We start from the raw sequence: 21,689 nt of genomic DNA, 5'->3' as shown, positions 1-21,689 counted from the left end.
AACACAGCAGTATTCTGTTCTAATTGACACAAAGAAAACCGTTCCCCCCCCCCCATTCACAATGGGATGCAACACTAGAATGCGGTTAAACATGAAACAGCTGATCCATGTATGCAATCCTATTCCTGGATGAGGGCAACAAAAAACAGATCAAACTAAATGCCATGTCAAGGAATAACTCTTCCTGAAGTATGTATTAATAGCCTGCATGTGCGCAAGAAAATTGTAGCCATTTAGCGAAAATCAGATTGTAAATTGAGTCACATCTGAGTAATGCCTTTATGTGGGCCTGCTTAAATTAGACAGAGTGTCCGAACAGGAATATTGCATTGAGATTACCAGATCAGTTTAGATACCAATTAAGTCCACTCCTGCAATACCTGTGCCTCAAATTAACTCTTCTTTAAAAACATGGAGCATGTAAATGCACTAAAATGTCAGAAAACTAGAGAGATGGAATTTAAGCATCGCAGCTCTGTTCCTCAGAGCCTACTATTACTAGCTGTCTTCAGAATTTGGTACCACCAAAAAGCAAGGTATGAAAAAAAAATCTGTATTTTTTTCCATGTGAGCTGGATGGGGAATCATTACACCTCCCTCGATGTGTTAATGAGCTGATTCCAATGCTATCTATAGAGGATGCAATATTTTTCATCCTCTTCGCATTAGGATATGAAATTACACAAAGCTCTCCCTAGACTCCCCTCTTTCTGTGGAAGGAGATCCTACACGATTTCAGATTGCAGTTCTGCCGAAAACCTCTGCACAGAAAACCAATGAGCCAGGGATGGCCAGTTTCTTTTGGGAGCAGGATCCTCCCCAGCCGAAATGTTATGGGCCTGGACTCAGCTACATACCTTCTATGCCAGCCCTGTACCTTGCCAAAGAGGGCCCTCCCAAGACTAAAGAAGATTTGATTCATGACTTTTGTGCATGCTCTCCCCACCCCCATTCTAAAGCTTGAAATGCCTCTCTTATCAAGCTAAAATATGCTGGTATTTTTCACCACTGGAATGCCTCCACCCCCCAGAGCTTCTCTGAAATGGAATTCAGCCCCTGGGCTGAAGGCAGTTCAACGTGCCTGCTTGGGACGGATGATGTCACTGCTGCCAGGTCTCCCTGACACTATCCTCTCCCATCGCAACAAAAGCAGCTTTTAAAAAGCAGAGTTCTTCCTCCAGGGAATCTCCAGAGAAACTATGAAGTGGGGCCAAACTTCAGCAGAGGTTTGTGCCATTCTTAACCACCTAAATTGCAAGATTTGGCACCATATTAATTTATTAATCCATGCCACAGCAAGGATAACACAAAGCTTTAATTTATTTCCTGCAATTTATATATTATTCCATAGATCTTTGGGTTCCGATTTTTGGGTTCAATTTAGAAGGGGGAGGGATTTTTTTTTTTAAAAAAAAAGCCATTTAGAAAATGCTGATCTTCCTCTCCAAAATCATTTAATTGAGTGACGATAACGACAACCATGTTTGCTGCTGAAGGTATTTTATTTAACTTCTATTTCTTCTAATGTGATAGTTACGTGTACCTATTTTCTGAAGATTACCAAGCATGTCAGAAAGATGACAGTTCAATAAGTACTTTAAAACATATTATGTTTCTTCCCCTGTAGTATTTGATCTGTAGTATATACAATGTTTTTTTTAAAAAAAAATACTTATAATTTACAGGGGTGGCGTAAACATTTTTTCATGGGGAAATATAGCAAAATGCAAATTCTTCTGAACATAAAGCATGCACTTTCACAAGTCATTAAACAACAGTGGCTTGGAAAGCAGAAAACCAACCCCTCGGTTATTTAGCCAGGGGGGCTACAAGTCAAAAGGGGAATGGAGTCAGCAAAAAGCCATAGTTGCCTACAAAAATGCAATTATTAAAAAGAAAAAGAAATGGTGAAAACATTGACTTGAAGTGTCAGCATGTATGTGCATGTATATATTTATATTTATCTATCTCTAGTTTTACTGTATACATGCAAACATGTATATGATTTTCTTCTTTGGATCGTTATTTATAAAATAACTACTATTGCTGTTGTCTGAGAAAGGATTAAATGTTCCATGCAAACACATTGAACAAAGGTTTGGTAGCTCTTTTTGTTAGAGAAAATCCATTTGGGGTTATGAGAAGTGCTTAATTGTTCCTTAGCTGCTCTTCTTTTACTTATCTAAAACCCCACAGGGAGGAGGAGTTTTGGTGGTGGGTTCGAGTTGCAGAAGAAAGTGGTAGGCAGTTAAAAAGTTAGCCCTTATCCAGTCTATTACCAGCTCTTGACACCACTTCAGCACTTCCACAACTTGACCTGATTCCAAAGAAAAGGAGAAATAGATCTTTATGTCCTCAGGATATTCATGGCACTTCACACCAAATGTCCTCATGCAGCAATTTTATGCAGATGTTGAGAAGCATGGAAGATGAGACAGAACCCTGCAGAACAATAGCATAAATGCCTTTGCACTGAGCAGTAGTCCCCCAGAACCACATTCTTGAATCAACCTACTATATAGGAGTGGAACTACTGGAGCTCAGTGCCACCAACACCTATTCTGGCCAGCTGATATCAAATGCCAATGAGAATTCCAGAAGAATTAGCAGTGTTACATTCCCATCTTTCTGACACAGGTTGCCCATCAAATTCACCAAAAGCCTGAAGCCACAAGAAAAGGAATCCAGATAATCAGTACTGTCCAAGGCCAGGTCTACACCAAGCAGGATATGACACTTTGAAATTGGTTTGAAAACTGTATATGCAGTGTGTCCTGGGCCCCAACAGTTGTCACTACTGTTATAAACCGTTTTAAGGAGTAGTGTAGATCCTGCCCAAGAGTGCTTGGAGGTTCCCAGCCATCGCTCCTCATGCATGTATATGCACCTTGCCTAGGAAAGGAATGTTTGCAACTGGACAATACTTGGAACAAACCTCTGTTTAATAATAGTGCATCACTGAAGCTGTTAATGAAGCTTTGACTACCACCCAGGCCCACCTGGCCATCCCCTTTCTGCCAGATATTTTTTAACCATGACTGTCAAAGATTGAGCAAACAGGCAGTCCAATCACCTTGTCCAGAGTTGTTTGACTGGAACAAATGCATACATATGAAAAGGACTAATTTGCCAACCAGACACTAAAGTGAAAATGGCTACAAAAATAAACAACTGTGCTCTTCGGTTTTATGGTTTGATGCAGACTAAGTTTGTTGTACTTAGTTCCCCCTGAAATCAATGGTAGTATATTTTAACTAATTTATACTAGATCCAGTCTTTAGTCCTCCAGTAATTAACATTTCCCTCCATTGATTAAAAAATGCCCTCAGTGATTATTCACCTAAATTAGAACTGATTAATAATGCAATCCTCTGCATGTTGAGTTGGAAGTAAGTCACACTGCATTCTGTGTAGCTTACTCCCAGGTAAGTGTGCATAGGATTGCAGCCTAAATTGCCATTTAAAGAGTACAGTCCTAATTCTAACAATACAGCCCACTTACTCCAACACAAATATGCATGGAAAAAAATACTTATCTCATTGTTGACCCTGCTTAGAAGTATATGCCGAGTTAAATTGTGTGAAAGTCTAGATATCTAGAATATGATGCAGAAGCTACTCCCTAATCCCAAACATTAATAGTGCAAACCAAAAGATGTAAACTCAGAATTTAGTCCAATTGAGTTCAGTGGGGCTTACTCCCAAAAATATAGTTATCAGATTGCAGTCTAAGAGAGGATTCAGATGAATTCACACTAAATACAGTCAGGTTCTGTGGCTGGGGAAGATATTCCAGGAAGAAAAGTAACATACATGTATCAGAAACCACATGCCCAGAGCAGATGTTTGAAGGCAACTGTCTTTGGTGATGTTTGTTCAGCTATATAAGTGAAAACAGAATGAGGCCTAAGATGTGGATGTTGACTGAGACAAAAAAGGGGGGGCTATATTTTTCTGCAAGGTGTAACAACATTTCAACAATGTGGATTCTTTTAAATCCAGTCTCTTTGAAAGTAATTTTGTGAGGTAATGGTTGCATGTAATATGCTTTGATGCAAAGAACTCTGCAATTCATCCCACTTAACCGGTCTTCAGGTCTCTCCCCCCACCATACACACACATCAATGATGCATGTGAAGCCACATTTGAACCTCAGATGAGTTTCCAAAGCAGGTTTTGCACATATTTACAGTTGTTCTTTGGTTCTAGTGCTTCTTTTTTAATGGGGTGGGGGAAAATAAATGAATGAATGTGATTAATATAGGCTGGACATGTAATAGCTCAGAGGCAGAAAACATGGTGCCCTTGGACACCTTTCATGGCACCCACTACCCCTCCCACTTAAAAAACAACAACAGATTTTCCAACCAGCAGCCAGGATTGCTGTGAAATAGGTTTCTGATTGAGCTCCTGGAAATAGTGAGTTTAAAGGAATTGTTTAGTGCGTTGGGGCTCAGAACCCTCATCAGCCTTATACTCAGTCTTTTGGGTAAATTACTGGTCCTCTCAAATTACCAAATCTGCCCAAGGCCCCAAAAGGTTACCTAACACTGTAATAACCTATTATATATGGCGACAGCTGGTCGTTATATTCAAAAAGTTGAGACAAATAAGTAATGTATTTATGCATAAGGTTATTTAAATATCTAGATAATTTAATAGATAAATAACAGTCCTAAACCTTCATCTCTCTAGATAATAGTCAATTGAGACATTTTGAAGACAACTAAACTTTTAAGATTCTAGACCTACAACTGGACATTTAAAAACTCTGGGTTCTCACTGCAAAGTTTTTAGCCTTATTGCTTTGCTAAAGATTTGCCATCCATGGCCCTTTACATTTTGAACCTAAGCTATAAAAATATCACTTCCTATTGATCACATGGTTATTAAAGTCAGCCAGATGCCCCATTTATATGTCAAACACTTGTAATATTTCCTGCAAATATTAGAACACAGGAGGAGGCTCATAATACTGTTGTGTGCAGTCATGTTAGAATGGTTTAGCTTTTCATAACTGAAAAGATAATAAAACTGTCATCAAAAGTTGTATTAAGCATGCCACACATTTAACAAGGCAGTCTATATTTATTTATACATGTGTTCTATACATGTCGATAATGCAGCTGTTGATCATAAGTATTGTGTAGTTGCTCACTTCATCTTTTTGCCATTCGGACACCCACACTTAAGAATGGTTATTCCTAGCTTTAATGAATACTTGACGTAACAAAGAAAATAGGTCAACAGGTTCCTGTTAAGACAGAATGTTCAAAGCACATTTTCAAGGCTCCTTAAACATCTGTCGCATCTAATGCCATTTGCAAGAACTTCCAAGGGAGGTCGAGGTAGAGATCCTTAGACCTCCACCACATTTCTCCAAGATGCCCTTCCCATAGCCAAATTCTTTCATATGAGTAATCGAAAGAAACCTTTCGCCAACCACTGGGGAGTCTTTTACAGCTGGGCTTCGATTGGAGCCTGAGTGCAGGCCTGTGAGCAAGGAGGTATTTGTAAGCATTTCTAATGGCATTTTGATGTACATGTACAAAATTGATGTCGGAAGGATCATTGTAAAGTCCCAAACAGTGGAATATTGAGGACATTTTCAGGTGGCCGTCAGATTCTGGCTGTGTGAGCCCAGTGTATTTTCTCATGTCACAGTTGATTAGGTTCACAGGGAAGTGGAAAGAGTAAAAAATTCTCTTATTACTTCAGCAATGCCATATCAGCCTCTTTTCCCTTTGAATGCAACATTAGTTTTTGTCCAGAACTCTAACTGCTTTCTACAGTTTGGGGAATTGTAAAGCAGAAACAATTTTCCCAGCTAGGCTGACCTTCACAGTAATAAGAAATGACTGGGATTTCTCTCTATATCTCAAACATTTGGAGTTGGGGTGGGGGCACAGAGGAGGAATATGTTTGTTTTCCTTGATATTATGTTGTGGGCATCTATTTGGCACTTTGAATCTAATTTTTTTCCATTCAGGAGATTACATGCACTGTGGCACTATCTGACCCGTAGTCAGATGGCAAGTGCATTGAGAAATGACACTTAATGTACTTTAAAGCTTTTGTTATCAACACAGAGGTGGCATTTTGTTTTTGTCCATTATAACAACACACCGTTCCTCACTTCTGGGAATGAATATTTTCATTTACTCTCCTGCACTTACTCAAGTGATAAGCAGTGGTCTTGAGAAATCTGGAAATTCTTACACCACCACAAGTGTTCACAATGTATTAAGCCAGCATGCTTAGAAAGCTTGCACTGCTGTGGCACCACTTTACTGTATCATTGATGTACAACCAGATTTATAACTTAATCTATGCACGCCCATTAAGCAAAAAGCAATGTCATTTGTCCATCACTCTCCACGAATTGGAGTTATCCAAAAGCTACTGAACGATGAGTTGCACATTCAGAAAAATGACATGGCAGTCCATCCTGGACAGTACCACTTAAAATGTAGGTGAGGGTGTGTGCAATTTTGGGTACTTTGGTCCTCAAAATCCCTATGCATACAGGCAGTATCCCATGATGTCATTCTATTAATGCAAACTACGTTGTACTGGTGTAAAGACCTCTAGCGCAATGCCAATAGCATTAGCTTGTATGATAGAATTCCTTGGAAAACCTGTTGCACAAGCAAATAACGTTGGTGTTGCGCTAGAGGTCCCTTATTATTAGAATTGTTATTATTGTTATTTATTAATTTTATTTCTATATCACTCAATAGCCGAAACTCTTTGGGCTGTTCACAAAAATACACACCACGATACAAGATCATAAAACAAAATACAACATCTGAAATATAAAAAAAATGTAAAATAATTTAAACAGTTAAAACTGTTACATTAAGATGCTGGACCTGATAAAAACAACAACAACAGACATAAATGCCCCATCATATTTTATTTATTTATTTATTTATCATACTTATACCCCGCTCCTCAGCCAAAAAAGGCTCTCGGAGCGGCTTACACTTAGCAAAAAAGACAGTCCCTGCCCTCAGGCTTACAATCTAATAAAGACATGACACACAAGGAAAAGGAATCAAGGAGGGAGGGAGGGAGGAGAGAAAAAGAGAGAGAGAGTCCAGCAGGAGCTTCTGTTACTTCTGCCTGCTCCTGTCCCCTCGGTCCTTCTTCTTCCCCACAGGGCCAAGATGGCAGTTTGCCCTGTGGGGGGGGAAGAGTCCAGCAGGAGCAGGCCCCGATGTTACTTCTGCCTGCTCCTGTCCCCTCGGTCCTTCTTCTTCCCCACAGGGCCAAGATGGCAGTTTGCCATCAAATATATATCAAATATATGCCATCAAATGCCTGGGAGTAGAGAACAATCTTAATGTGGGACCAAAAAAATGACAGTATTGGCACCAGGTGGGCCTTAGTGAGGAGAGAGTCCATAATTGGGAGCTACCACTTAGAAGGCCCTCTCCTTTGTTGCCACCTTCCAAGCCTCCCTTGGAGAAGGCACTCAGAGAAAGCCTTTGATGTTGATAATGTTGTAGTGTCCAGATAGGTTCAGGTTGGGAGAGCTGCTCTGTCAGGTATTGTACTCCCAAGCCATGTAAGGCTTTACAAGGTAAAACCAGCACCTTGAATCAGGCACAGAAACATACAGACCACCAACACAAACAGGCCAGAATTGATATTATATGCTCAGAACTTCTGGTCCCTGTTATTAACCTGGCTGCCACATTTTGCACAAGTTGCAGCTTCTGAACAGTCTTCAAGGGCAGCCACATGTAGAGCACACTGCAGTAATCTAACTAATTACTAGATTAGTTAGTAATCTAACTAATCTGCCAGATCGTCAACTACTGAAGCCAGAGTATCCCTTATACTACCACAATGAAGTTTGTGTTAGCAGAATGACATTGTTGGATACTGCCGAAAAATACTAGCGCATCAGAGGATTTTTTTTTCTACAAGAAGCAACACAAAGGCTTGTAGTAGTGATGCTTATCATTAAAACAGCTCTAGGAAGCTCAGAAACCTTGCATACCTTTAGCACTGAATCTATTTCAGTGAAAGGATTTATTTGTCTCCCAGTGACCCAACAGAAATACAACCAAGGAAAGCTGTTATGACTTGGATATGCATTTTAATTCATTTGGATTTGGGAAGATCAAGATCAATTCTCACTTCATATTTGGGACTCAGGTATGGAAACCTGAGTGCCAAACAACTCTTTAATCAATTCTGCATGGAATTTGATGTGTCCCTTTAAAATACTCAGAGCTAGTGAGTTGCAACTGAGAAAATATCAAACCTCTGCTTGTTGCAGGGACACACAATGGATTTTACACCCGTTGTTTTCTGTCCCATTATAAATGCCTTTCTCTTCCACATTAACAACAACTAGGTATATACAATGAAAGATGATCAAAGCATCTTGTGAAACTGCTCTAGGATAGGCCTGAACAATCCACCAAGCTCAATGCAGCTCAATAGCCAAGTATGGAGGACAACCAAAGTCTTGATATATCTCCTGTTTTTTCCTGCATGTTGCTTATTTCATTATCTGGTCTGCTTTTTTGTTAAAGCTTATATATAATTGCTAGAAAGCTGTATTTTCATATATATGCAGTGAAGTTATGCTTCTCTGAACATGGTGATTCCATTTAGCTGTCATTGTTTGTAGACATCTACTGATGGAGCTAGCCAGGGTTGGAGTAGTTAGGAGAAGTTTTGAATGGGTGGAGCTTGGGGATGTCATGGTGGAAGTGCCTTGGCAGGTTGGATAGGACTTGTAGCACCCCCAGCCCATGTTTGGAGGCAGGTGTTTTTTTTAATAGGGCCAGCTTCTGTTAAGCCCGTACTCTTTAACAATATTTACAGTATGATGTCTAATGGTGAGTGTCACTGGATCCCATTCATGTTGTTTATTACATTTAGTAGATTAGGGTTTTTTGTATGTGTATTGTCGAAACAGCTTTGAGTTTCCTTTTTGTTGGGGAAAGTGAGTTGTACGTTTTTTAAATAAATAACTGGAGTCCCAGAGCCTTTCACAACTGGCAGCAGATCACCTTCCATGAAATAGAACAGAAATTAATAATATAGATACTGGGACTTTGTACAAAACACTCGTATTGATGGCTAATTGTTTGCTGTGGTATAATGTTCACCTTCTGCAATTGATTATTATTAATTTTAATAATTTGTTGTCATGGCCATCTCTATGAATTGAAATCAAGGTCAAAATATATAGTAAAATATAGCCCCCCAAAGATGTGCTATTCATCCTATGTAAAATGAAAAACTTGGGCAATCAAGACATTTCTCCAAGGTCACATAGGAAATCCTTTGCAAATTTGGACTTGGACTTGTAAAAGGGGACCAAGACTTATATATGAAATGTTAGCTGGTGCTATATTTCTTAATTATAAGTTCCCATATTAAAATGTTATAAAAGTAGAATGCAATTTCTTTACCTTTCAGATTGATAAATGGTTTTTCACTAGTGCACAATAAAACAGTTCCTATTATAATGTGTGGTATTTCACCCAGTGTTTCGGAAAGTAATGATGAAACCAAACTTTTTATTTGATTAATTGAATATAGATTTTATTTCCTGTTGGCACTGATAACTTGCAGGTATTAAAGGAATGGGTTCTTTTAAATGTCTGATAGTTGACAAAATGTTGATCCTACAAAGTGGGGGGCCACCTTTTATTGATTGTATGTTTACCAGAACAAATTGAGTTTCCAGACTTTAATCCTCTAGGAAAAGCAGGGGGAAAACATAGAAAAATTGCCAGTATTATTCAGCAGGTCCTTTCCATTTGATTACCATGCACGATGTGCATCTTGATTGTATATGTGAAGAAATTCCTCTCTAAAATAAAACCATTTACAACCTACTTTGGTTTGTTGCTATTTGAAGTTTGCAAAATTATTGGAAGTACAGATTTAGGAGACATTCAGATGAATATACAATTATTATTATTTTGAAACAGAATTTTTATTGTCGTCTCTGGAAAAATCTCTGTTCTCATTTTGGGGATGCCTTAAAAATGTGTTAGTGGGAGTTGGTAGCTTTGCCGTTCTTTAGTCCCAATCCCAGTGTCTTTGGAAGTTAAATTTCTGAGTAGTGAATGCATCTAACACATAAACATATAAATCCTCAAAGCGGTTTACAACATTTATAAAATGCAACAGATACAGAAAGAACTACATGTTTGAAAAATGTGTTCATGGGAGTTGCTAGCTTTGCTGTTCTTTAGGTCTCAGCCCCAGTCCCAGTATCTCTCCCGCAACTTAACAACCAGACCCACTGGAGCAGGAGTTGACACTTGATGTTCCTTTTCCACAGGCCTGGTGGGGGGCTGTCCAACTGGACCTCCCTCCATCCCTCTAGTTTTGCCTGTAGAATATTCACCAAACTACAATTCCTAGAATTCATTGGTAGAAATCCTGACGATTACACTGGTGAAACCATTACGACCTTGTGGGAGGTGGCTGTCAAGGAAAAGATCGGAGCTTAACGAGAATTTTTCAAAGACCTTAGCATCAGTTGTTTATAAAATATATGTTAAACTTTTGTCTTTTCCTGGAATAGATGAGTTATACCAGAAAGGGGTTGTGCTACAAGCAACAGATCCTTAGAAAAGCCTTTATACCTGTGGTAGCCAACCTTTATGGCAAGTGTGCCACACAAGCCATGTCCACCTTATGAGAGGACTATTGTAGTGCAGACAGCAGTACATGTGTAACTTCCAACTGCCTTGAAATGCTTCCATCCAGTTAGCTGAGCTGGAGAGCAGGCTGTGGCACAGGCAGGCATGGCAACCTCTAGCTCAGACTACAGCACATGGGGCTTTCTGGGAAGATTTCTCAGAAACATTATCTAATACAACAAACAGCTGTTAGGTTGCTAACTGGGACAGGGAACATACCTTCCCTGAGATTAAAAAGCTACACTGGCTGCTGATCCATTTCGAGACTCAGATCAAAGTGTTAGTTGTTACCTATAAACCATAAAGAGCTTGGCACCTGGCGATCTGAAATACTGCCTTCTGTTGCATTAGCCTGCCCGTTTCAATTTTGGTGGGGTGGGTTTCTGTTGTAAAGTGGTGACCAGGGAGACAGCTCTCTTAATTGTAGAATACCCTCCCTAGAGGAGCTTTCCTGGTGCCCACCTTGATACCTTTGCAATGCTAGGTGGAGACGCTTCATTTTCTCAGGCATTTTAGCATGTTTTATAGCTCATCAACTGGTTTTTTTTTATGGCTTCTATTATTTTTGAAGGATTTATTGAATTTACTGATTCTTACCTTCTGCGTCTGTGATTTGTTTTGATTTTTACGGTGTTTTATTATTTTGTTTTTATTGCTTTTATTGTACAGCACCCTGAGAGTCATGCAATGCCAGGACAACCTATAACTATATATTACACAAATAAAATAAATAAAAGCTTGTAGGCCTGATTGTTCACCATAGGTAAACCTGTAGTCTCTAACTGCCTGTACCAGTGTATATGCTGCCAGTTGGAAAACTCTGCTTTACTTCCAGTGACACTGAGGATATTATCATTTTTATGGATCAAAGTAGAGCATAGTATTGGTAATTTCATTTTTCCCCTTTAGATTTATATCCCACTTTATCCTCCAGGCTCCACATAGGTTACAGTATCTATCCACTATAAAAAATACTTTCTATTGAGAAGTAAACCAAATGGCCTAAAGCACTGCAACTTCTCCCTTGGCTCTGCCGCCAAAATGTTCCACCCTTGTTTACTCATATAAATTTATGACAGTACAAAAGCATATCAACTTCTTCTTTTGAAGTATTTTCCTAAGTAGATACCCAGTATAAAGTGATGTTACTCTGATTAAGTGTGGCTGGATGTGAACGCTTAGCCTCAGTGTCACTAACTGCTACGGGAAACTACAATTAGACATAAAAATATGGGAGATAAAAGGAAATTTTGCCAAGGCAGTAGCTGCTCTCAGTAGGAACCCTTACGTTGTTTTCAGAGTGTTACCTCAAGATCCCCCCCTTGCTAACTACACAGGGTCATGTTCTCTCAGTTCTGAGAATAAAAAATTTGGCTCTTGTTCTGTATTATGAGGAAAGGATTTGAACCGTTGTACAAGTAAGCAATGTATTTCGCTGCCAAAGCTTGCCTTTATTGAACTCTCACAAGCATAATTGAGGTTGTACAAGTTACTGTGTGTCAAGGTTCTTGAGACTGAAATCCATGTAGACATAACAATGTTTACATGCATGCCGTTTGCTGTGTGGTTTTCTTCCTTGAAACACCACTGCCTGTTGTGACCACAAATCAAAGTGAAAAAAGATCTAAAAGGGTGGGGAGGAGATGCAAAAGTGTATGGTCAAGTGCCATGTCCATATAGACGGTGAGCCTGAGAAAAAGGTCATTGTGGTTGAAGTAGAAATGATTCCACACACACACTGCAGTACCACACAGTAAAAAAAATTCTCCCTTCATGCTCCTATCCAAGTGATTTAACTCCATTGAAGTCCACAGAGTTACATTACCACAAAGAAAGTCTTTAATAAGGAGAGGAAGTTCCTTACATTTTATTGTGTTATTCTCCTCTCACGGTGGCTTTAGAATGGTCTACCCTCAATGGAGTTATTTCTGAGGTACACGAAAAATAAAGCAAAAAGTCATGCATACTGGGTATAGATAAACACAAGGCACATATCAGTGAAACATCTATCTCATCAACACATGTTGAGATTTTAAATGGCTCTGCCATGTTACTAACTATAGGATGTACAAAGCCAAGAGGCCTTATTCTGTATATACTCCAGCTTTAAAAATAAATAAATAAATAAAAAATCTCATATTGACTTTATTGAGATTACTGCATGTTTTTACCTAGCTGAAAGAAGTCAGAATCAGACCTGAGAGAAACTTAGCCCTTTCTTATTTTTATCACAACCCCCCTTGTTTTATACAGCACAAAATATTGCCTAAAGGGTCCATAAATATTTTGTGTGATTCTCGTCAACAAATAAAAATAGGAAAGACTTGATACATGAAGAAATTCATCTGTCTACCAACAATGCCTTATGGAAGGGCACGATTCTGTGTACAGTAAGGCAATAATGTGAGATTTAATGAAAAATGAACAGATTTTCCTGTTGTTAGCCGATTTGCTGTGAAAACGATAGTATACAGTTTTTAATTTTCGCCACTTTTGCACATGTCCACCTGTGGCAGAATACCTACATTGGATCATCATTCTCATTCACTCCCCTTCTTCTCCCCAATGGTATCTGTTCTCCTATAGTATCAGGTACTGTGGGACTCCAAACAGGAGCCCTGCAGAGCAGGCATGATTCCTGCTTCCTTTACTACTAAGAACAAAAAGAGCCATGCTGGGTCAGACCAGGTCCATCTAGTCCAGCACTCTGTTCACACAGTGGCCAACCAGCTGTTAACCAGGAACTCACAAGCAGGACACGGGTGAAACAGCACCCTCCCACCCATGTTCCCCAGAAACTGGTGTATATAAGCTTTCTGCCTATTTACACTAGGACTATTGGCTGGAAGAAACTACTGAAATTTCACACACAAAGAAGCCCCTGGCCTGAGAACTTGGGACACTAAGATCTCTCCAACCTGCAGCCTTCATTGTCAGCATCATGTCACTGAGAGAGGCCACTAGATCCTCCCTCTGTGTCCCAGACTATCTCTCTGCCACCTACGGTATCTGCTTCCCAAGTTACTAAGGTGGCCATGTGTCCTACTTTACAGAGGACAGTCTTCCATTTGAAGGCATCCTCTATTTGTAGGGCTGCCCAGTTTCAAGCTAAAGAACCATAACCAAGAGAGAGAGAGAGCAGTGACCTTGACTTTGCCCATCAAATTAGCACCTGTGCAGTAGATTGAGCAGACACACAGGTCACCATCTTCTCCACTCAGATGAGGTGACTGTACTTCTGTTGGAATTACAGTACTGATTTCTAAATTTGCATCTCTGCTTATAAATTGGTGTGTGCAAATATTATGCAGAGCCACGTCCTTTTGTCCTCTTTTTTGATTATGCACTTCCTCACTTTTAGTGATGTATAACTGGCCACCCTCCAAGTAACTTGCTCAGCCACTAGCCTACTTGCCTGACATATTAGTCTATTTGCATATCCCTGATGGAAATACCTGAGCCCAGTACAATTACTACCTAGACTTTAGGTATTTGTAGAATACTGGAAGGTGGGAATGACTGCAGTCTGTCTCTGGATCTTCCTTTTTCTGTAGCCTGGCAGTACAGGGAAAAAAACATTCTGCCTACATTTTGCAGGGGTGTTGGGGTTTTTTTTTGCATCTTCCTTCTAGAGCTGAGTCAGCCTGCAGATCATGGGATGATCCAGACAGCCTACTTTGTATAGTATATGCAGCACAACCTAGTAATGTCAGCTCCTGTCTTTTTTTTAAAAAAAAATGGCAGGTGCAACATCCTGCTTCCTCCATGGATGCGTGCACACCACATGTGGACCCAGGGGGAGGGTCTCGCGATCACCATATTGTGGGATCCTCCCCCTTCCCTCCCCTGGTGTAGACATGCCCATGGTGGCCCAGGGAGGATGAAACCAGTTCCTTTATCCGGAAGACCATGACCACAGCCTCCAATACACTTGATCTGGGTGCTGTGTTCATGCTACAATTGCCCTTCTGGCTCTATCAATTTTTTGGAAGATTACCAAGTTGTGGCTTTGACTGAATAATGAAGAGCAGATAAAATGTTTGGGTTGGGGGATGGGGTGAACCAAGGGAAATGCACTAAACAGAAAAAATGCAGCATTTAAAAATGAATGAGTCACAGAAAGTGCACAATATATATTAAAGACAAGGACATCAAGAATTCAGAAGACCCAGTGTGCCATTCTCTGCACTTAAAAAAGCTTTAACAAAACTCCACCTGAAATTACCTTGTTGTTAAGGGCTGAAATTGAACCTGCCCCAACCCTCTCTAGCATCTATAAACCCTATGCAGCTTCTCTAATAGACCCCTGACAGAGTTGCATCTGTATCAGGACTTACAGCTCATTTTGGCAGTAGGTGGCTTGCCGGCATTGAATCACATGAAAGTGTGTAGGAAGGGAAGGGAGGGGTTCTCTGTGGAAACAATTGGATGTGGCTGCCTTGCAGTATTAATCCTTGGCTGTTCCCTTTATATACATTGATATAAATGTATAGAATCATTGATATGCTGGAGGAATTGGGTCCCCATTGATAAAGCAGCTTCGAAAGCTGAGCAACCCAGTCTGTGTCAGTATAGTTCTAGTTAGCACCAAAACAAATAAGGCGCTTTTGTTTTACGAAGAGTACTGGTTTTATACATTTTGTATATTTGCATTCTAAGTTTTCAAAAAGCAGTTTTGCAATAATGCTGAACCAAAAATACTAATAGATTTTCACAAAACATTTTGGCAGTGCAAAAAAACCCCACACACCTCTCGGTTTTGGCAGGTTTTTTTACACTTCTTGTGAAAATGTTCATTTATTCATTAACATTGCCCTCAGTTCTCCTCATTCTTTGTTGCCTTTGCTTTTCTGAAATGACATCATTAAATAGCCAAATCTGATTGGCTAGACAGGGTTGTGTCATCCCATTCATTGTGTAATCCTTGATTGTGTGGGATCGCTTATATGACTAATCCAGGAAGAAAGAATCAGCAACAGCTGAGGGGAAGAAGCAGATGCAAAAATAGTGGTGCCAAATAGGCATGAGGAGAAATTCATTGTGTTTATATTTTAATTATGAATTTACCTAATTTTGCACTTGTGAACCAAGATGAAATCCAGGGCATGTATACACCAGTGGTTATCCCGGGGATCACCCCAGGATCTTCTCTGTGCATCCACAAGATGCACAGGGGATCCCAGGGGCAGGGAGGGAAGATCCCTGCATTTCCCCGGGATATTAATCCCGACTTTTCCCATGGTCTCGGGATCTGGGAAGTAGGAGGAGCTGGGAACCGGGCATGGGGCACAGAGCGCCTCAGGTGCTCTGTGCCCATCAGGGATGGGGTGGGGAGCGGGAGCGGGTTTTTTATTATTTACCTTTTTACTTTTGCTGGAGTGCTCGTGCACTCCAGCTCTTCTTTCTTTAAAAAAAAATGGCTGCCACGATGGGCGTGATGCCCGGGATGTCACTCAGCCGCATGTGGACTGAGGGGGAGGATCTAGCGATCAGAAAATTGTGAGATCCTCCCCCCTTCCCTCCTGGAACACCAGGAGGTCTAGACATGCCCTAACAGTTCTTCAATTTTTTGCTATGGAGTTCTCCAGTCAAAAAATGAGTGCAAAAATATGTATGTTAGAGAGCAATGACGGCAAAAATTCATATATAAGTTAAAATAACATTTGTAATGCATTATATTAGGAAAATCATTTTTTAAAAAGAGGGATTTTAGGCACAATTGACTACAAAAAAACATTTCCAAACAAATATTCAGACAATTGCACACAAAAGTACATACAAATGTTCGTGCCAAACTTCAGATTGGAAAAATGAGAACTTGGGAGAAACTGGTTTTTCCATTCCTAATGCCAAACAGTATTTAGAAAGTAAATATTTGCAGAATGTTAGAGGGTTTGGAGAATATATTTTCTCCCACTGAAATGGCTAATTTCTGCCTAAAAATAAAAGCTGGATGATATTTAACACAGCTCTACATTGCACCTGGGTCCTATTTTTTGCTTGGCTTGTTTTGTTTCTCATGGAGAACAGTGTCACAAAAATCACATGTTTTGACTGTGGGATCACATCAAACAAAATCAGCATTGGAACTTTCAGATATTTTGTCTGTGTTTGGCCTGACTTACTCCACCAACACAGCGGCCACAGGATACAGGCGCATACAGGGCTTCATCCCATATACCGGTTTCCCTTGAATTATCTCCATAGCGTAAAGCTGTTGTTGTTGTTGTTGTTAGCTAAATCACACCCCAGGCAGCAGCGCTCCTAAGATCCTTTCCATACCAGGAAAGGGTTTAAGGGGGAGAAATGTAAAAAATCATTAAAAAAAATCAATGGATGTCCCAATCCGATTCAAATTTGGTATGCTTCTAGCCCCCCTTAATATGTATTACTGCGCCAATTTTGATGTCTTTATCTTTAAAACTTACGCAGATGTAAGCATTTGTTTAATTTGTACTTTAAACATATCAAATCATTCTCCTGCACCCCCAGTGGCCGCTCAGAGAACAACAAAAGATTCGCTCCTAAAGAGGTAGTTAAATAGGTCGGTTCTTTTATATATGAAGCACAATTAAAGCAGGATGCATGGGAGTACTTCACAGTCAAAGCAGATTATAAACTGGAAAACTTTGCACACAATTCTGGCCCGCTTGCATTGGCTGCCTATATGTTTCCGAGCCCAATTCAAGGTGCTGGTTTTAACCTATAAAGCCCTACATGGCTTGGGACCACAATACCTGATGGAACGCCTCTCCCAACATGAACCTACCCGTACACTGCGCTCAACATCTAAGGTCTTCCTCCAAGTGCCTACTCTGAGGGAAGCTCAGAGGATGGCAACAAGGGAGAGGGCCTTTTCAGTGGTGGCCCCCCGACTGTGGAATGATCTCCCCGATGAGGCTCGCCTGGCGCCAACATTGTTATCTTTTCGGTGCCAGGTCAAGACTTTTCTCTTCTCCCAGGCATTTTAACAGCATTTAACAACGTTAAGTTTGTTTTTAATGGACTCCAGAATGGTTGTTTTTAAATGGATACATTTTTATACTGTGTTTTTTTATGTTTTTGATGGTTTTTAAATTTTGTATACTTTTAATGTTTACCATTTTTAATTGTTGTAAACCGCCCAGAGAGCTTCGGCTGTGGGGCGGTATATAAATGTAATAAAATAAATAAATAAATAAATAAATTTGCAGTGATTGCACAGTATAACTCTGGTGTGATGAAGCTAACACTCATGTCCTAATGCTATATCACAGACCTGTATTATTAGTGAATGCGACTCAGCAGCATGGCAATTAATTCAATACGCTTTCACAAGTTGCTGCCTAGCCCTTATCTTATGTTTTGATATTGTGTTTATTGTTTTTTGATGTTTTGACAGATGACCAACACCAAAATCTGAAAAACTAGAAAACTTCAGAAATAGCTCCACACAGATGTTTTCCTTACAAACCCTTTGCTCTGACCTGCTATGTTCCACCCACACTGATACTTTGCCACTTTAGGTATCAAATAGAATGTCTTAGGTGTACACCTAAAAAACCCATATTGGGTTGGATTCAGATTTAGGTATATGGAAGTGGGCTGGTGGAAGTGAACTTCCTCTCCCACTCCTCCCCCCACAGCAGTCTTTCTAATCTCTTGGAAATGCTACACAGGATATTAGGGGCAGATCTACACTAATGGTTTATAACGTTAAGGAAGGGTTAAGGAAGGGATATTGGGTCACATGATGGTCAGTTTCTTACATTTTATCAACGTTGTATTCTCCTTCGTTCTTTCATTTCATTCATTCCGTTGTTATGTTTAAATACCGTTGGAAGTGTTCGTATGTGGCCCCGTATGTCGTAATAGTTTTTGCTGACTGACTTTTGAATCGTCACTTGTCAGCCAATCACATTCAAGGGGGCGTGGAAACTTCCTTTCGGCACTTAAATCAGAGCGCAGAGATAGCACTAAATGGGGAGGAGGGAGAATGGAGGAGAAGAGGAAGTGGGCGGAGCACAGAACAAACCAACGCTGGGAACCTCAAACGTTCAGCGTTAGAAGTCACAGTGTTACCCGGCTTAATGAATTAATAACGGGAAGGAGAAAGGCAAGTAGTGTTATAACGACTCAGTGTGCCCCGTGATGTTTTAAACCAGTGCAACATATTATGTTATCAGAGGAACTGTACTACGTTACCCTGTTTCCCCGAAAATAAGACAGTGTCTTATATTAATTTTTGCTCCCAAAGATGCGCTAAGTCTTATTTTCAGGGGATGTCTTATTTTTCCATGAAGAAGAATACAGTACACATTTATTGTTGACCAAAAAAAAGGTCTTATTTTCGGGGGGATGCCTTATATTACAGTGAGAGGCAAAACTGGAAGTAGGTCTTATTTTCGGGGGATGTCTTACTTTCGGGGAAACAGGGTATAAACACTGCTGTAGATCTGCCCCCGGAACCCTGCTGAATGGGATAAGCTGTGATGTAAGGGGGAATCCTTCCGCAAATCAGGCAGAGGCCCCTTTCATTAGTGGAGCTTTACTGTCAACCAAAGGCAAATCTTGGTTCCTATGTATGGATTGGCCTTTAGTGAGGTGGGCAGGCGTACAGCCTAACTGACTGAGAGAGGACCCAATTTATACAGTTATACTGCAGGCTTCAAGAAAAACATACTGCCCCATAAAAAGAAAAATTGGAACTAAAATGGCTAGAGGTGCTTGCTGCCGCCTACTATCCAGTGCATTTCTGTGCTACCTGCTGTTCTGTGTAAAGACCACATTAGCAGATTGGGGAAGAAAAAGTGTTATTTTATTAATATTGTATCATCTTATATATTTTGCTTGCAGAGACAGCTCAGCCTCAGCCCAGCTGTACCTCTTTCTCCTGACTCCATCAGACTGAACTGAACCCCCGACCCTGTCCTTAATTTACTTACTTCGCTTTATCTTAATGATATCAATATAAATCAGTATGAATAAACATCCTCAAAGGAAAAAAAACCCCTTTTTAATCATGCTGCTTTGCTATTTAAATGCTTTCTCTATTGATAATCATTTGCTAAGTCTGCTGCTGTTTCGCAGTGGCAGGTTTGGACTAGGTTTCCAATTCGATCACACTAGCTTTAAAAATGGCTTGAGACCACCCATAATCTATGCTACATAATGAGTGAAACCAGGATGTATGTTGAAGGATGTGCTGTTCTCATCACCTCAGGTTGTGTCAATTCATATTGAATCAAGTCAGGTTGCATCAGCAATATCCCTATCAGTACTTATTCCTGAGAGCAGTAGATTTGATTTTAAGTAGATTTAGACAGCAAGTATCTCGGCTACAACAAATGTATATAATGAGTGTATATCTATGAAAACCAGCTATTTTTAAACTCTCTGAGAAGTTTGCACCTTTTGATACTGAGATATACATATTCCTACCATGTCATACCACTAAATTTAAGTGCAAATACAGGTTTCCTAGATCTAGTAAGTGAGTATTAAACGACCGGTGAATTAGTCAATATGATCCTTCAGACAGCCAGAACTTTGCACAGTACATTTTTTTTCCTTTGAGTATTTGTCATTTCATGAGTCCTTCTTGCTCTGCATTTTACAACAGTTGATTCTAACATCCAGAGCAGTGCCTGGTACAGACCCCTAAATGGGATCATGCCACTTCAGGATCCGCATCTGGGATCATTTGTTTGGATGTATGCCCTTGTCAACATTTCTCTGCATGTGGAAAGCTTAGATATCAGGGAGGCTTCTAGGCAGCTGCCTCCCTGCTGTGTAAGCTTTCCATTGGAACAGACAGGCTGTACTTTCAAAGAAGCTGGGCTGCAGCAGAACCTCTCCCCCTCTTTAAAAAGTGCCCCTCTCTACCTGACATCTGTAATACTGTTTTGGATTGTTTGGTATGCGGCTCCTTTACAATGCCCATTTCCTGGGTTTTGGCTTTAGCTCATGTAAGCATGTAAAGGGAGAGGGAAGGAAGGAAGCTGCATATTTAAAACTGGGACAATTGAATTGTGGGCTTTTCCCAGGATGGGGCTTTGGCTAAATGGCTGACCTAGCTAAAAGCATCATCTGAAGAGCATTTTATAGCACACTCATTGCTGGGCACTTGTGGATTTTCGCATCCTTTTCATGATGACGTTCACCTCCCAAGCGTCTCCCACCCCTTCTGCTCATTTTCCCATTGCAAAAAAAAAAAAGACTGGAAAATCCAACTTTTTCGGCTGTAGTGAAATGTGCCGCCATTTCCTTCTGTGTGCAGGAGAAGCAGCGGGATAAAATTGTCCACTGAATGGGCCATATGGTTGTTGTTTGCTTCCTCTTTCTTCCCCATGTGAAGAAAGAGGAAGCTGATCATCCCTATTGTGGGACAGAAAAGCGCTGGTAGGGAAATGTGATTTTTCCCTCATTTGATGATATAGACTTTTACACCCTCTCAGTTAATTCAGATTTACATGTACAGTCTTCCCTGGACGCTATCATGTCAGACTCTAGCTAATGCGTTACATTTAAAAAAACTAATAATTAGATACAATTTTCATTAAAATAAATAAATCCAAATCCGTGGCTGAATAACTTTGCAAATGGAAAAGATAATTTGGACAATATTCCACTTTGACTGTGATCCACTTAAAGTGGAATCATTTCCAATGATACCAACAGAACTTTTGTGATATTTAGCTGCCTGATACACTTATTGTAAAAGCCTCTCGAACACTCTTTGAGGTTTTAAGATTAACTGCACCTTCCCATCAAGTTGAGATCATGAGGTCAATTAGCAGTGTGTTTCAGTGTAACAGTGGAGTTGCTGTCAGTGGCCTTACTCTTTGCTCTTTTCTTCCTATTTTCAGCTGGTTAATAATCCTCTAGCAAGTCAAGCAGCAGCCGCGGCAGCAGCAGCCGCCATGGGCTCAATAGCAAGCTCACAGGCCTTTGGCAATGCACTCTCCGGTCTTCAGGGGGTCACAGGTCAACTAGTCACTAATGCACAAGGACAGGTGAGTGGAAGAA

General features: G+C 40.2%; 1 protein-coding gene across 2 annotated transcripts in view; it reads left to right on the top strand.

Annotated features, from left to right (window-relative positions):
* POU6F2 (POU class 6 homeobox 2) overlaps positions 1 to 21,689 on the top strand; it is a 362,238-nt gene that overhangs the window by 305,396 nt on the left and 35,153 nt on the right. For both annotated transcript variants that reach the window (XM_063129575.1, XM_063129585.1), the window contains one exon: positions 21,530 to 21,676. In XM_063129575.1, the coding sequence (XP_062985645.1) occupies positions 21,530 to 21,676 (147 nt within the window). The remainder of the gene's footprint in view (positions 1 to 21,529; positions 21,677 to 21,689) is intronic.

The sequence above is a fragment of the Elgaria multicarinata genome, chromosome 1, assembly GCF_023053635.1.
Source record: "Elgaria multicarinata webbii isolate HBS135686 ecotype San Diego chromosome 1, rElgMul1.1.pri, whole genome shotgun sequence".
Taxonomy (NCBI): Eukaryota; Metazoa; Chordata; class Lepidosauria; order Squamata; family Anguidae; genus Elgaria; species Elgaria multicarinata.
Note: the sequence above shows the minus strand (reverse complement) of the source record. Positions and strands in the feature narration are given on the sequence as shown.